The sequence below is a fragment of the Aphelocoma coerulescens genome, chromosome 4, assembly GCF_041296385.1.
Source record: "Aphelocoma coerulescens isolate FSJ_1873_10779 chromosome 4, UR_Acoe_1.0, whole genome shotgun sequence".
Classification (NCBI taxonomy): domain Eukaryota; kingdom Metazoa; phylum Chordata; class Aves; order Passeriformes; family Corvidae; genus Aphelocoma; species Aphelocoma coerulescens.
Window position 1 is genome coordinate 64068715 of NC_091017.1, and position 16862 is coordinate 64085576.

The following is a 16862-nucleotide window of genomic DNA, read 5'->3' on the forward strand; positions in this document are numbered from 1 at the left end:
CAATAATCCAAGTTATGCAAGAGAGGATTTTCTGTGCTTTCCTCAGTTTACAGCAACTCCTGAGGAGATAAAGGAAGAGGAAAAATGGTGCTCATACGGTCTATGTACTGCTTTGATCAAAGTTACAAGTCTAGTAATGTCTACACAACCCAATCTATAGAGAAGCTGCTCAGCCTGTGCAGTGTGCTAAACTAGACAAACGTACAGCGCAGCAAGTTAAATCTTTGCTGGTAATCCGTTTTAAATCCTTACCAGATGGTGGCCTAGGGAGAACTTGAGGTAGCTACTGCCAACAAAGCAAGTGGCAAAAAATAGCTGTCATGGCACAAACAGTGTGCTACAGAAGTTCTGTTGCCTTCAGAAAAAGACAGAATGCAGTTTCTGTGTGGAATACCTCTTCAAAGCTTTCGACTTCATTTTGTGTCTGCATGATGCATGCAAATTCATTGCAGCCTCCTAAGGAAGGATTTTTCTAAAGGCTTCTCTGTCTTTTTTCTTCTTCCAAAACTTCAGCAAGAACAAAACTTTCTTTGTAGTAAGGAACAACTAGAAAGCCCTGCAAAGCTTATTTTCAAAGAAGTTTTTCTTTCCATGCATCCTGTAATGGTCGATATTGTGGCTATTTCTTTTTTTCTTCAAACATTTTCCTTGGCCAGGCTCTTTAATGTTGTCTGTGCATGTCAATGGAAAGCAGAATGTGCCTAAACAGAAAATGTGACTGCACTAAAGAGTAACCTCAAGGTAATAACCTCAAGTTTGGGGCAGCTCTAAGGTGTGAAGATTTCCTGTGGAAGACTTCAATTACCTGTTTGGTTTTCCTGACTAATAGCTTCCATTTTTGGAAAGTGGGGAACATTCTGTTTTCAGAACAAAGTTCATTGACTGTGAGTCTTATCTGATCCACTGCTGTATAATTTATTTCCTCAGTGGACCAATGTTATTTTCTATGAAGAAGGGTGGGACTCTCCTTAATTTCACATTCTAGTTACATTGGAAGCTGTTGCTGCTATGCAATTCCTTGTCTTCAGCAGTTCCTCCATGCTCAGTCCTACCTGTGCTCTGGCTAAAGCTCTCCCTGTTAGGCCCCTCCTGCAGTTTCAACCCTGCTTATGGCTGTTCATCTCTTCATTATCTGCTTCATATTGCATCTCTGCTGCCTGCTCTCTCTCACGTTGTCCCGCACTGCATGCAGTATAATCTAAGGTGTATTTCTAGGTGGTCTGGTAGCTTGTCCTTTCAATTATAAATAAAGCAGCATATGCTTTACCAGTCTGCCGAGACCTTAAAAATGTATTTACTGTGTTTTTGCTTGTGTCATATTGTGTGTTGTTGGATTTTGTGACAGCCAGAGTGTTGTAGGATAACAACATGTAATTAAAGAATGCAGTCAAAGAATGGCAATGGACAGTGATCCTGCTGATGAGAGGAAACTGCATACAGAAGGCAGAAGAGGGTGACAAGACAGATTGCCAAAGCAGATGAGAAGTTAAAATACTTAAGCAGTTTAGTATGTATTTGTAGGGTTTTGACCTCCATTCAATCAAGTTGTTCTGGGTATTGTGGAATAATACTTTCTACGGCTTTGTTTTGTAGGTCAGTGGTGAGGCACAGCAGCAAAGTTCCTTTCTTACTTGCCTTTTTTTCTTGTCCAGAAGGCATGGTGATTTTTTGCTCATTATTTCTTTAATGCACGTGAATAGACAGGTGGTTGAACAGAGAATTTCCTTTCACCACATCTGTAATGGAAATAGGTGATCTTGTGTGTGGGCTACAGAAGCAAGGGAAGATCAGTGTGTTGTTCAGGAGCTGTGCTCAAAGGCAAGAGGGTCAGAATGGCCTCTTGCAAGGAACAGGAGGGTGGAAGCTGAATCAACCTGATGTTCCCAGTAACTCAATGGGAAAAAAAAAAAAAGTTAATTGTATAGAGAGAGACCTTGCCTAAAAAGAGGGGGGAGAAATTATCTAAGGAGGCTGGGTGTTTCTTAGTTAAGGACAAAGGCTGTGTCCCAGGTCTGTCTGAGGAAAATACTGTGAAGAGGGGAGTGAAGCTTTGCAATCTGAAGTTGGAAAGGAATAGTCTAGACTATATGAGTGAATGCCTGGATTAGATTCCTTATCTGTGGACCAAAGTGATCTCTTATTGTGTGGGAATTGGGAAGATCTCCTTGTCTATGAGACTTCCCACTTGTCCTACAGAGTGAGTTTTCTTCCTGCTCTGCACAGACAGGACAGAGTGCATGGGGTGAGCAGTGTGTCAGGGCCCTCCCTCTCTGCAATCACCAACTGTGCATGATGGATTCTTCAGCCATCAGCATTTCTGAGCTCTCACCTTGCTCTGCAGTGGAACCAGAGAGAAGCGATGCTGTGGGATTAAGAACAGCAAGAGTGAGCAGAGCCGTAATGGAGGTAGGGACTGTAAAGGGGACCAAAGGTATCCTTGGGTTACCTTATGGAAGGAGACCTCTTCAGTGGGAGCCAAATCTGACCCTGGTAGAGGCTATTGGCTTGAGGCTTTGGGGAAACAACCAAAGCCCCACTCAAGTCAAAGCAAGTATTTTTAAATGTCAATAAACTGGACTTGCCATAAAACTTGCTTTAAGATACCTGGAAGGTTTTTGTCTCTGTTGAGTCTGAAAGGCTTTCCTGGTTTTCTTGGCTTTGTGGGAGATATTCATTAGTGTGACTCATAATTAGGAAAACAAACAAGTTTGAAGTCATTTTAATTCATTAATTTCAGACTAATTGACCTTTCAGAGAAGTTCTGAACTGTTCAGTGTGGATGTAGTCCACTGACTCTATTTATTATAGATGAACAGGAATGGACTGAAATACTGTTTTATACATGAGAATGAGATAGCAATAAAGTAGTTACTAATTGATCGTTGGTATTACCTATGTAATTCTCCCCTGTTGTTCAGAAAAAAATCTCCTTTTAGTGCAGTATGAGTTCTTCAGTCACGGTTCTTATTGGCTTGTTTAAAGACCTTTCAGAATAGAAGCCTAATATATTATGCATAAAAAGACATTAATTTCTGGCATAATTTGATTAATGCTGGAGTTGCACTACAGCTGAACTGGCTCAATGGAATTTTTTGAGTGAAGTGGAAGCATAGCATTCCCAAAGGTTTTACTCCAACTATTTTCCTGTCAGTTAGATTTGAAAAGCTTCCTTGGCAGAAGAATTTGTAATTAATTTATGTTGGTACTTAATAGCCAGACAGCTTATTTTAAAATCTTTATTATTTTTGCTACCCCTTTCTGTAGACCAATTCTAAGAAGCACACTTAGTGATAACCTCATTTTCTTGCCAGAGTAATGAGATATTGAGTGTATATACACAGTACTCTTGCAATTCAGGAGTTAGTGATTATGTTTTCTTAACTGGAGATCCTCAGGGGTACTTAATATTTCTTCACAAATTGCATTGGTAAATTAACAGTTCATCTGGCTAGTTAGATTTACTAGGGCAGATGGCATTTTGCATGTGTGATGAGAGCAGGATGGAGTCAGCAAAGCAGTGGTGTGATTAGCCGTGTGAATGAGCCTCACAAGGTAAATCTCTTTAACCCCAATGATAAAATGTGTTCTGTGCTAAAGCCGAGGATTACTGGTCCTGTGAAACGATGTGTACTGGTCAAGCCAAGATTTCAGAAGTAATCCAGTTAATTTGAAAATAAAGGACACCACTTTTTATGACACCTTCCTAACACTTTTATATTTGAAACAGAAATCAGCCTCAAGACGGTACTTTGCCAATAATGCAAGAGAGAGTTGTGTGGTGTTACCTGAATTCAGTTGTAAATAAAAGCTTATTTGAATGCTAGAGATGAGATGTTCTGGCTAGGGAGGAAAGATGCTTCATAGAAGCAGACCAAAATCCCAGGCTGAATAAAATGTGAGCTGAGCTGTCTTTTCATTGTGCTACAGTGAGCAGTGTTGCCATATGTAGCTCCTGTTTACACAGCACGAGGCACAGGATGTTCCCCCATTTAACCCTTAAGCTCTGCAGTAGTAACTGTGATTGCCATCAACATGCAGTAAAACCTGTAGACTCACAATGGTTTGGGTTGGAAGTGACCTTTAAAGATCATCTAGTCCAACCCTCCTGCAATGAGCAGGGAGGTTTTCGGTGCTGTGAATTCACCGAGGCCTGTTTGTGCTTACAGATATGTGAGTAACTGCAGGTACTCTCACTTCAGTTCTAAGCAAATTTGGGTTTTTTTAATGGGAATATACAACTTCCACATTTCATTTGAAATTAATCAACTGGGGATACATCTAATCATGCTGGTATTGAAAGCTATTGAAATAATAAATTTGTGGCAAAGACTGGTCAATCACTGTGTGCTGCTTGGTTAGAAAAACACCCTGAAGCATCATGTTACTTCTGAAAAATCATTGCAAAGTAATTTTATTGAATCTTTATTCAGCAGGGCAGTCTCACATTCTGGAACATTAAGGGAAAAAAATGGACTGTGTAGCAGCCATTGTGTTGTGCATGAAACCTGTGTTGTTCTTGCTATTAAACTTAATCCATGTGGGAACCTTTTGTACCTATTTTCAGGCTTTCTTGTTTATTGTTAAACCTAAAGGTGTTTTACCATGTGATAAACCAGCTTTAAAGTCTAAATTTCAGAAAAAGTTATGAAGTGCTATTTTCTGCATAAGTTTGTCATAGTGTATTTAGATTGACTTCTGTAATATTTTTTTTTACTCACAGGCTATAAAATATGGAAACAGTATAAATAAAACTGTGAATCAGCAACACTGAGCAATTTAAGCATATCACAAGCAATCAGAGCAAGTTTTGGATTGTTTTGGTTTGATTGTTTTAGTATTGTCTCTTCTACTTGGAGATACTCAAAATCTGACTGGATGTGGCCCTGGGTAGCCTGTGGGGGGTCGGTCACTCTGGCCTGGGCTGGAAGGTTGGACTGGATGATCTCAAGGGGAACCTTCTGATCTCAACCATTCTGTTTCTCTTGAGTAGTTACTTTCATATGCATAATTTATGCCTACAGAGTGCCATAAATATTTGTGTGTGTGTGTTTATACAGGTATGTAAAACTTAATGTAACATGTTAGCGATTTTTTTTTTTTTAATGTTTAACTTATTATGGGGCCAGATGCTCAACTAGGAGAATGGGTAAAAGCATTCAATTTTTATTTAACAGGAAAAGCTAATGCTTTTAAGATTTTCTTGTACCAATTCCCTACAGTAGGAAATGTATCAAAGGACATTTTTGTCAATAATAAAATCTTGCTTTCTTAAATGCTTCCTGGCAGTGTTTTCACTACTGCACTAAATAATTTACAACAGAAAGTCATTATGATTGTAGGGTAACTTTAGAACAACTCACATTGGAGGGGACCTTCAGACATCATCAAGTCCAACTGTTTTCCAAAGCAAAATGAACCTCGAAGTTAGGAGCAGCCTGGAAATGAGAGCGGGTTGCTGGGGGCTCTTCTGGTTCCCTTCAGAGCAGCATCAAGGAGAGTGATGCCACAGCATCCTGGGCAGTTGGCTCCTGCATCTGATCACCTGCACACAGTCTGTGCTGCTTCATGCATTGAGGATCACAAAAGCTTTTCCTTATTATTCCATCGTATCACATTCTGATTGAAGCTGGTCAAAGTTTCTCATCAGTGGCTGCTACACAATGCTAAATAGTTGAATCAATATGTAAACAAGAGAGTTGTTTTCGCTCTTTTCCTATATGCTGAAAGCAATCTAGCTGTAAAAAAAAAAAATTGCATTTATTATTTCATGCAGCCATATTTCTTAAATTTATTTATGTGGTATAACAGGAAGAAAAAAATGTCACCTCTGCTGAAGAAGAAAAAATTGTCCAACAACCAGTGTGAGTTACACTTCTGGGGTTTGTGCAGTTTTGCCTTACTTGGCTTTGTATCTCCTTGTTGCTGAAACTTCCGGAGAAACACAGATGCTGCCTGGGATGGTCTCAATGCAGGGAGGACTTGATTGGTGCCAGTGTGCGAGATGTTTTAGAGTTGCAGCAGTGGATCAGTTGTGTGTTGCTCATACAGTGGTGTGTGCCCTTTCTTTCAGCACTCTCATGACTCCCAAGATGCAGAGCGTGAAAGGAATTGCAGGGATCATAGCTCTTTTGAGCTTCCCAGGTGCTTATTCTGCATATGTTTAGGTTTTATTTCTCTTATTGTGGGATTCAGCCTTATCTTGTACTTTATGTATGGTCTTTCCAAATTGAGGTTGCCTCAGCAGAGAGTCCTTGCTTACTTACTACCAGCACTCTGTGAGTGTTTTGGAATGTACCCCCCAACCAAGGAATGATTTGTGGCTTGGCACTTCAGTGATGCATTAACAGATTTTGATTTGGCAGTCTTGCTGGTTGCAGCTCCCTTGCAGGGACTACCTGCCTTAAAGCAGCAGTTGGTGCTTTGCTGTTGTGTGTTTTCTTTCCATGGATACAGTTTTCTGTGAGGAGCTCCTTAGGATCTCTTCAATCAGTCAAGTCCATGTTCCCACTGCAGGATATTGAGGAGGGAAAACTATGGACACTGCTTGCCTTAGGAATTTGTTTTCCTGAGCCACGTGTGGGGTGAGAGAGGAGTGAGATCACAGCCCCTGTGAACTCCCTGAATATACTTCACATGTGCTGTGATAAATTCTGAGAGGCCTTACATTTTTGGGAGAAGAGCAGTCAGTTTTCACACCTTCAGGTCCTTTATGGATCCCCAGGTTAGATAACTTACTGGAGGTTTTTATCAACTACGTTCATTTGCACGTGGGAGACTAAAAACAAGGCAATAGTAGGATGAACTTCAGCTCTGTGGGAGCGTGGGGGGTAGAGTTCCTCCTTGAGCTCTTTGAGGTGTAGAGTGCTCCTTCCTAATGTGCTTTCTCTTCATCAGAGGAGACGAGAAGCTCAGTCAGTTATTTCTCCCGAACGTGCAAACGCTGTTGCTTTCACACAGCCTAGCATGGAGCATGCCCTGGGCCGCTGGTGCTTCTCTGAGGCAGAGGGTCTGCAGAGCTGGTGGTGCCTCGCTCCTTCAGGTGCAGGGTGTCACAGCAGTGACCAGGAGCCACAGTTGCCGGCTTAGTTCCCATAGGGTTGCCAAAGCCTTAATTATGGTAGGCTGGTGATGTCCCAAGAAGGGGATCCATTTGTTGCAGCTGCCAGGGTTTACTGAAGGTGGCACTAGTTGTGTTAAATTCCTACTCTTTTTTTAGTGATTGCTGTATTTTTTTTATATTGTGAGTAAGTTAGTGTGAGTGTTGGATCGATGCACAGTAAATAGTAACATGCTAGGCTTTCTGATTTGTTTTGGTGGTGTTATGTACTCACTGTTGATCCAGAGATCAAAAAAGAAAATATAAAAATAAAAAGGGGAAAAAAGATTGGGATAATGTTGGCAAGATAAGGGTCTTCTTTGTACCCTTCAATCAAGAAGTCATCATTGGCATGCTTGTTTTGCGCATTATGTATCTGATGCTGTGTTTATGTACATATATTTATGCGCTTATGTACTTGGCATAAATGGGAAGCAAAGCTGATAGCCAAAACATTGTCCAAGTAATTGATACATGTGTGATGAACTTTTAATAATGATTTTATGGTGCAGAGGATGACCTCAGCAAAACCTTCACTATATTTCAGTGGCAACTGATTAATTGATAGACAACCTGGCTATATTCCTGTGAACTCATAAAATGCAGTTGATGAGAAATGTTGTTAGTAGACAGATTTATGGGGACACTTACATACTTGCCTATGCTGTTGATTTCTGTTCTTAATTTCATCTTGTCTACCTAACGGTAGAATTCATACTGTTCTCTTTCCTCCGCTTTTGTAAATTATGTTGTTTAAAACTGTGGAATATTCTTGCTTATTTTCAGATCTCATCAGAAAACTAGCACAGCAGCAGTTTGGAAATTCACAGGGCGATTATCAAAAGGTAAATTGTCTATGTGTATCTGCATAAAATAATGAAAACTATGACTTTGAAATTCATGTTTTTTTCTAAACCAGGAATTAGTATTTTAAAACTATATGAACAGGATATAAACAGGAAATTTTTGAATAACAAGTATGACATTTTCATGAAAAAGGTGGGACCAATTACAAAGAAAATTCCACAAACCACTGTAAAGAAACTATTCATACTTAAGGATGACTTAAAAATTCCAGCTGTAATGTGATTGTTACACAAAGATTGAAGGCACTTTGTGTTGAAAAATACTGCTTTTATTTTAAAAACTTAGGGAGAACCATTACTGCTTAGCTCTCATGTAAGCTTCAGCTATTGTTCTCAAAAAGGTGAATTTATATTATAAATATGCTATTTATATATTAGCAAGAAGATGGAATGGAATGTGCATGTGAGTTTTGGGCTGTTCTGGAGCACAGTGTTCCACTTTCAAATCAGGAGTTGAGTTTCTGCAGTAGGAATTTAACTGTGCCCAGGCAATGGACAAGTTACTTCAAATGAGCTACTTGCTTTTGGTCCCTGCAGTATGGTGTACCTGTCAGGAGGATGAGTGTGGTACTTGCACACAGACACTGAGCTATTGCTGTCTATCAGAATAGCCTTACTGGTGCTTCCATGTCTTCTCAGCAACAAGCCTGTTTCTCCAGTAGCTTGATAAGTTCTGCATGACATCCTGGTGTGTGGGTTATGTGTGTGTTGTTATGCTGCACCAAGTGACTCTTGCTGATCCCACCTGCTTGGTGGGGCTCTAGAGAGTGGTGCATCACAGATTGTTCCTGCATACCCAGGGAAGAATGTAAGATAGGGCTTGGATGGTAGAGTCTCAGAAGAAAAGGGTTAGACTGTAGGGAGTATCCCTGACCACAAGCAGAGTATTTAGTAACTAGTACATGAGTCATGAGAAATCTGAGACTAGTCCTGTGTAGGGGATGTGATTGTAGGGTAGCAGTTAAAATATTAGGAGTTCTTAAGAAGCAGGACAGATGCAGGCCATTATCAGTCCAAATTCTGACCTGAATACAGTACAAAACTCTGAAACAAATTTGGAAAATGAAAATATATCAGGACAAGTAGACGGTACTTCAGAAGACAGAAACATCAACCAGAGTCAGCTGTGAAACAGCCAGCAAGACTATAGATGTGCCCCTGGAAGAATTTCCAATGGAAATAGGGAAGTGGGAATACCATGGAAGGGTGTGGATAAGTAGTTAGAAATGTTTGCCTGTGGTTTTGATCACTCAAATTCAGGGAGAATGAATTCAGACTAGGATGAGTTCAGAAAGTGTCCATTAGGGTGATCTGGGAAACCTGCGGGTCTTCAGAGGAAAATGGAAGAGTTTGTTTAGCTTGGGAAAAGAGTTGATACGGGGTGTGATTAGTCTTTTAAAATATATATGGAGAGGAAGCACCAGGAAGAAGGTTCTGCTTCTTGGACAAAAGATAGTTCTGGCGCAGAAGCAAAGGGGCTGGAGATGGACATGTGTGAAGAAGACTTGCTCACACCAAGCACTGAGAACGGCCCTTCAGTAGCAGGAGCAGGAAATCTGCTACTCCTATTTATCCTGTTAAATTTCTACTGTCATTCCTCTGTATCATTTTTTAAACCTATTTGTAGAATGTGTTAGTGACCCAAGAGGCCCTTCCCACTTCTGTGCTGTGTGTCCTAGTGTTCCCAGATGGACTTTAACCATGAGCATCTCCCTGTGCCCTGCCAGGGGCAGCAGTCTGCCAGAACAGTCCAGCAGCTGAGCCGTGCCTGCTCAGGGGAGCCAGCTCGCTGCTGCTGCCATTGCTTTGCTTCTGCTGGGTGGCTGCATGCTTGAGACATCATGATTCAAAATCATATTTGGTACCAGATTCTTAAGGGAGGGGAAGCATTAATTATCTTTCCATTAATACAGAAGAAAATATGATTTTGAACATTTTAAGTAATATTGTACAGTAGAGGTTTCAAAAGGATGTGTGTGATGCTGATAAAAAAATTGATAGAACTTGAAAATTTCTGATTCTCACACATCAGACTTTGGGCTGAGGGGTCTTGCCAGCTTTAGCTTGTCTGCTTCTCTTCCAGTTAGGAGAAAGGGGAAAGCACTATCAGCTGTGAAGTTGGCATGCAGACAGGAAGGGGAAAATACAAGAAATTAATTTTCTACTGTGGAAACAAAGGGGAAATTGAGTCCTTCTGGAATTCTGTCATTGAATAGTTAGTTTTCAGTGTTTTTCTGGTTTTACAGATAAGAAGATAGGTAAGAACTGTTAAATAGATTTATTCAGTCTTTCTTGAATGCCTTTTCTTTTTTCTTTTGAATAATTTAAATGGAACCTCTACGTGGTTAATTAAATGTTGAGGGTGAATTTTTTGTGTAATGTGTTAAGATCCCAAAAGTGCTACTGGACCTACTAAAATAAAATAAGCACTGAGAAGAAAGTTAGTCAAGAATATCATATCAGTTACGACAGGGGGAATTCATGAAGAAATCACCAAACCACAAAATAATGCAATCCCTGGCCTTCTGTGAGATATACTGGGAATTATATGAAATAGATGCTCAGTGTGGAAGTAACTGGTCTGTCATTGTTTTAAGATGGAAGGATTTGTTGGACAAATCCTGGATTCCTTTCACTCACCAAGGAAACCAGAAAATAGCTGCTATGTATTTTATTGTAAATATTTTTCCATAATTATTTAATGGTGCTTCTGTGCATTATTTTACTTTCGTGGCTTGTTTGTTATTGTTTCTGTGTTGTTAATTGTTATGGTCTAGTCATGGTTAATTATTCATTATTCATGGGATTTGTTTTTTGTGCATGCTGCCTGTGTATTATACACATTCTCCATTTGTTTTGACTTCCGCAGCCAGAAAATGTTGTCCTGACTCTTCAGGTAACGTCTTATGGTAGATGTACAGCTTTGAAAAGAAACTAACCATGTCTGCACTGCTTCTGTTAAAACATCCATAACCATTTTTAATGTTACTTTAAATATTGTTTTTCCATCTAACCTATCTTAAAATAATGTATGCTGTCATATAATTTTTGAAGTGTTCAGCTAGCTAGAAAAAACCCCAGTAACTCTTCTGCAAACTCCAGCCAAATTCTTCTTTCAAGCATGTAGTTCATATTCTTCAGAAGGAAGCACAGGTTTTAACCAGCAGTTAAAAATAATAATTAAAAGAATAGTTTTCATCCTAGAATTGGTAATTAGGGCAGAAATTTGCAGCTCTGCTAATGGTGATAGTTGCTGTATTTGGCTCAGTTGGTAATTAGGGATTGTGAAGAAGGGCATCAGCAAAGCTGGAACTAGAGCATGATTGATATCTTGTGAGAAATTGTAACTTATTTTGCAGGACAGTTACACAGCCTCAATTTCATCCTTTTGGTGCCAAGCTGCCCTTGTGCTGGTGGATCTGTAAAACAGAAGAAGACTCAAAGTACTAGTGTGAGAATTAGTTCTCCTAAGATTGGGAAAGGAAAAGAGAAGAGTGATTTTTCAGGGAAGAAGGACCCTGGGACGTGCCCACACTGTGCTATCTCTGTGTGCAGACACCTCCCTGATCAGGTTTCGGCTGGGTTTTGTTTTCAGCAGAGGGAAACAGCGTGGCCAACTCACAGCTTGTCCCCTGGGAGCCACACTGCCTCATGTAGGGCTGTGCCAGGGCTGCCTGGCCCAGCTTCTTGGTCCTGGGGCTCTTGCAGTGTGAAAACAAGTCAGGGTATTGCATTGCATCCTTCCGTTTCACTCCTGCCAGCTTTTGAAAGTGTCCTTTTAGTTGCTGCTGCTTTGCTGTTTGGCAGCAGAATAAATGTCTTTACCTGAGAGATCTTAAAATCTGTCTGCTTCTTCATGTTTTCCAGTCCCTAAGCAGTTTTAAATTCAGCAGTTTGGAGAAACCTCTGCCATTGTAATTGATCATCCAGTGAAATACTTCCCTTTGGGGTTCATATGAATTTTTCTACTCGTAACTGAATAAAAAGGAGAAAAAGCTAAGCGTCCTTTCCCCTGTGATGAGGTGTTGCTTTAGTTAGCCTTGCTGACATTTGTGGAGCCTTTTTGGAAACAGATGTGAGAAACAGTAAATTTGTGGTCTGAGAGTTCAGATGTGTTCATTTTTAACCTGTCTCCATTGCATTGATTCACATTTACTTCTTGTGAGCCAGCTGCTTTCTTAGCACTCACTCTTGTAGTTTGCCTAGCTAATACTCTAGCCAAATAATTATTAGCTATCAGTATCTACAATGTTATGTATCGTTTTGTTAGAAAAGTTGTCAATTAGTGACAAAGTATACCAAGTCCTTAACCTCAGTAACTTAGTAGATAGTTTAGTCTGTAGTTTGATTTTTAATTATTTGCTCTATATTGATTGCAGTTACTGTGTGATACCTGCTATTACCACTATTTTTGTCTGAATTACAGGCCATCTACTATGAAATCGGTTTTATAGTCTCCGCAGCCTTGGGATTGCTATTTATTTTGTTACTGCCTCTTGTGGGACTTTGCTTCTGTATGTGTCGTTGCTGTGACAACTGTGGTGGGGAAATGCATCAAAGACAGAAGAAAAATGCTGACTGTCAGAGGAGCTGTTTTGCAACATTTCTTTTTGTTGCTTCTTTAATAATAAGGCAAGTGTGATAAAGAGAATGATACGAACCTTGGTATAGCACTTATTTTGCAGTGTCATATGACAATAATATTGTATTAGCCTACAGGTGCAGAAATTATTTTCTTAGACTAAGTAATATTATTGCTTATTAAACAAAATGTAACTGCATTATAAAAATGCTGCTACTGTTGCTATCCACAGGTCATTACATACATACTTAAGTAGAATGTAGGTGTGAAACAAACAAAAACTTATGTTTGTATTTGGCAAATGACATTTTTGCCAGTCTCAAAACAGCAGTTGCAGAATGTTACATTAGAGTTGTGAACATGAGAGACTGTCCTGTGTTCAGTTCCCATCCCATAGAGAACCTCAGATACCACATACTGCTTTATTCTTGGTAGTGTAGTGGTGAGAAAAGCAAGTAAGTGACTTCCTTCAGTATTTGTTGTACTCCAGATAATATTACTAGTTCAACAATGGGTTTTCTTCTGGGTACTGAGTTGCTTAAACCATGCATGCACTCCCTGTAAATCCTGGAGTTTGGAGACATTTTTGCAGTGTTGGTGTTAAGAGCATATTCCTGTGCTGAGTGTGTAATGGGTGATGAGGAACTACAGTCAAGACTTTTTCCTGCTTTCAAAATATGTTGTTTGATTTCAGGCTTTCTGTTTTCCTGTAGCTGCTTCTTGCTTTCACCTGCCAACTATGCCTATTTTGTGATTATATTAAAAGAAGAAACAAGTCTTTTGATCTATACAGTGACTGTTCAGTCAGATAGGATGTATTTCGTCACTTCACTGTAATCTAAATTATTTTTTTTCTATTATTGTGTGTCATGACAAATAATGACCTTGCTTATGCTCAAATAGAGGTCAGGCTGGTATCAGATATGGGAACATGCTCTTTTCTCCCAGACATCATTAACAAACATGGCTCTCAAGAATTTGAAGACCCGAAAACTGAATAGTGTAGCGTGATAGGTGCATCCCTGCCATGATGACAGGACAAATCTTCATAGTTCAAGGGTACCTTCAAGACAGTAAGTTAATAAATTACCTCTCAGCATGTTGAAACTGGAGGTAGGTCACAGAGCCTGCCAGCTGTCTCTCCACCACATTGCAGGATGCTGTGTTGCAGGATGCTGCTTTCTGGCTATAATGGCTGAGGAATGTTGCCTGTTAGTAGAGAAATTAAGAGATGTCCCCCTTCTTGGTCTCTAACTTGTGCATTTGCTGCCAGCTGTCCATGTGGGATTAAGAATACCCAGCACAGGCAAATGCTTCTTCCCAGGTCATGATTAGCAGATCAGTGATCCCTAGTGATATGCTTTCCAGAACTAAGGAAATTGCCTCTTTAATTTCTTTTTTCTTTTTTTCTTTTTCTTTTCTGTGAGACATCAGGAGTATCAGATGCTTACCCTAAGGCAGGGGTTGGCCTGAGATCAGTCTGCAGGTTGAGTGGAGATGATGTCATACGACTCCCTGGTTAAGTCTCTAATGCTGTGAGTGATGTGCACAGCAAGATAGAACTTTACAGGGCTAATATTATTGATCCCAGACTGACTGAGGGCTCAAATCTCCAGTATGCCACTGTACAAAGGGAGATTTTCCTGCCCTTCCTGGATCTTCTTTCACAAGGGAGGAGAAGATGCCATGCCTGATTCTATTTAAGCCCATGTTAGGTTGCTCACTGCTGTGCTGTAACACAAAAGGACAGTCTTACTGGTAGCTATTTCCCCAACAAAAAATACTGGAGGAAGCCTGAGGTTTGCTTAAAGCTGTTTCTACGTGTCTTGTACTGTACTCAAAAAGTCTCCTTGTGGATTTATTACCTGCTTTCCCCCAAAGTTCCTATGCAGTTTCAGCTTAGGTGGAAGGTTTACCTGCAGTTCTTCCCAAAATCACGCTTCTCAAGGACTGTGCCAGAGCTGAATACATAAGCTGTGACAATAACCAAAAGAGTTTAGTCCTGTGCGAGTAAAATATTTATGGCTACTTGCAGACAGAGCCAAAAGAAAACTTGAATGATCTCCACCAATACAGGGTTACATTGAGATGTGCAGTGAAATTACTAAGGTGGGTCCTGTCATTGTTTGGGTATAATTTCAAGTTCATGCAGCACAGGGAGGCTGCCTTTGGGAGTAGGTCTCCCAAACCCCTGCCAAGTGACTGGAATGCCACAGATTCCTTCACCCAGAGCTGTGCTGCTTCAGAAGATGCATTTAGCAAGGCTGGCATCCCTCAGAGTACTGTGAACCCATGTCTCTGCCAGCAGAGCTTTGCTTTACAGGCACTCCAGTGGAATGTATGTGTAGACAGCTGCTGGAGGGACTGGTAAGGATTTCTAGGGGGATGGACTTCTTCAGGATTACCATCTAAGTGTATGTTCTCCATCTTTTCTCTCTCTCTTGCAATGCCAGACATTCTGGGATTCTCTCATTGAGCCTTTTTTTTTTCCTTTTTCTTTATTTTTCTATATATATATATTTTTTTTTTCAGTCCTTGATACAGAGAAATGGTTCCAAACTGTCTTTCCTTGGCTGGGAAAGACAGGTTAAATGCACAGTGGAGAGTATTAGTAGGGGAAAGACTCTGATTGTAGAGCTTGCAATAGACTGTGTATCTAGGCAACAGCTCTAGAAAACTCTAGTAACATGGGGATGGTTTTTCTTGTGTGTCAGGATGCAGGTTCACACCAACATATACATGCTGTTAATGTAGATTTTGGAATATTTCAGCTAGTAGATTTTAATTATGATGAACATTTCTTCTCACTTTACCACTGATGTAGTGCTCTGGTAATTAGAATGAAGTTTTAGACTCAGCTTACTGGAGTGATGTCTAAACGAGATGTAAGTTTAGTGGTTTTGCTTTCAATTTAAAAAAAAAACTGATCCAGATCTGCTTTCTGCAGGTTGGGCTTAAGGTGAGAAGTATGCTTTCCTCACGGAGGGGTATAAGAAAGAAGTCAGAAAACCTGTGATTACATATGCAGTCGTTTATTTTAATAGGCCTTTAGGGTGTCATTTTCTGTTTGAAATACTTCTTTATAGATTGAGTCAAAAATCCAGTGGTTTTGGTAGTTCACAGCTTTTATACATAAACATTTTCTTACAAAGTAAGGTTCTATTGCTAAATAGCAGGGGATGTAGAAATAGCCTATCAAATACATAGCTAAGCAGATTTGATATTCCAGACTTATCATGGAAACAGTTATATGCTTTTCTTCAAATGTTAACTGAAAGTTTAGGGACAGAGACTTGCTATGACATCTTACTTGCTCGTCATCTGCAAGCTTAGGCAAACATGTTTTCTCTGGGAAAGAAATGTAATTTCATTGGTTCTGTACATTATAAAGGCAAGGGAGGAATGTTTGATTTTTAAGAAAGCATATATTGCAATACCAAATTTTCTGGTAATAGAAAATGTCCTGGCTATTGGATAGAAAAACAGGTAGTCAGTTTTCTGTGCCTCCAAGAGAGCTTGTGTTATAACCTCTTTCTTGAAGTGATGGATGTTAGGGAAAGCCAACTCTAGAGGAAGAGAATGGTGTTTGGCATCTTGGCAAGTACCATCAGGCTTCACATTTGTCCTCTTGGCTTTGTAGGATTGGTAATACATGTTGTTCAGAACCTGGAAATCAACATTATCTGAAAGAATTGGTGGAAAAGTTGAAACAGAAATCTCTATCCCATTATTTTGTTAAATTCATTATCTGGTAGCGAGGAAGGGGCTAGTCTTTTAATATGTAAATGAGCTCAGGATTTCTATTCTGTGACTTGAAATTTTTTGCAAGCTCAGCTAAAGGAAGAGCTTGGGTTCCCCCTGCAACTGGTTTAGTAACATTTATATCCATCTGTGAAACCTGACAAGAATCTTGATTGTGGAATATTGGACTCCTGAAGAATTGTTTTAACAATTTGCTTAACCTGTTAAAGAAAAGGCATGTCCTTTTTATTCTGCTATATGACTTTCTCCTCATAGCAGCTTATTGAATGTTGGCTCAAGGCTCAGTTACATAATAAATAGGTTTTTCCTCTCATGTTGTGTATTTGTTTAGTTACATCCAGAGTATAGTCACAATTGTTCTGAGTACCTTGGCTGCTTGAAGTATCTCCACTATCTTGTTTCCTCCCACTCCTTCCATTTAGGAAGCTGAAGAGAAAGATGGTTGTGCTGAGCTCTTACAAAGTACTGTTTTGTTAGCTTCCAGTTGACCTTTCTGATCTCTGAGCATAACATTGAAAGGACGTAAAAACACTTTCTGTCTAAAGAAGGAGGATGT

General features: G+C 39.8%; 1 protein-coding gene across 10 annotated transcripts in view; it reads left to right on the plus strand.

Annotated features, from left to right (window-relative positions):
• Positions 1 to 16862, plus strand: part of PROM1 (prominin 1) — a 64610-nt gene that overhangs the window by 16253 nt on the left and 31495 nt on the right. For 6 of the 10 annotated variants that reach the window (XM_069014387.1, XM_069014385.1, XM_069014392.1 and 3 more), the window contains exons 3-5: positions 7883 to 7941; positions 10832 to 10858; positions 12389 to 12594. In XM_069014387.1, the coding sequence (XP_068870488.1) occupies positions 7883 to 7941; positions 10832 to 10858; positions 12389 to 12594 (292 nt within the window). The remainder of the gene's footprint in view (positions 1 to 7882; positions 7942 to 10831; positions 10859 to 12388; positions 12595 to 16862) is intronic. The other 4 variants (XM_069014390.1, XM_069014389.1, XM_069014391.1 and 1 more) reach the window with 1 other exon arrangement.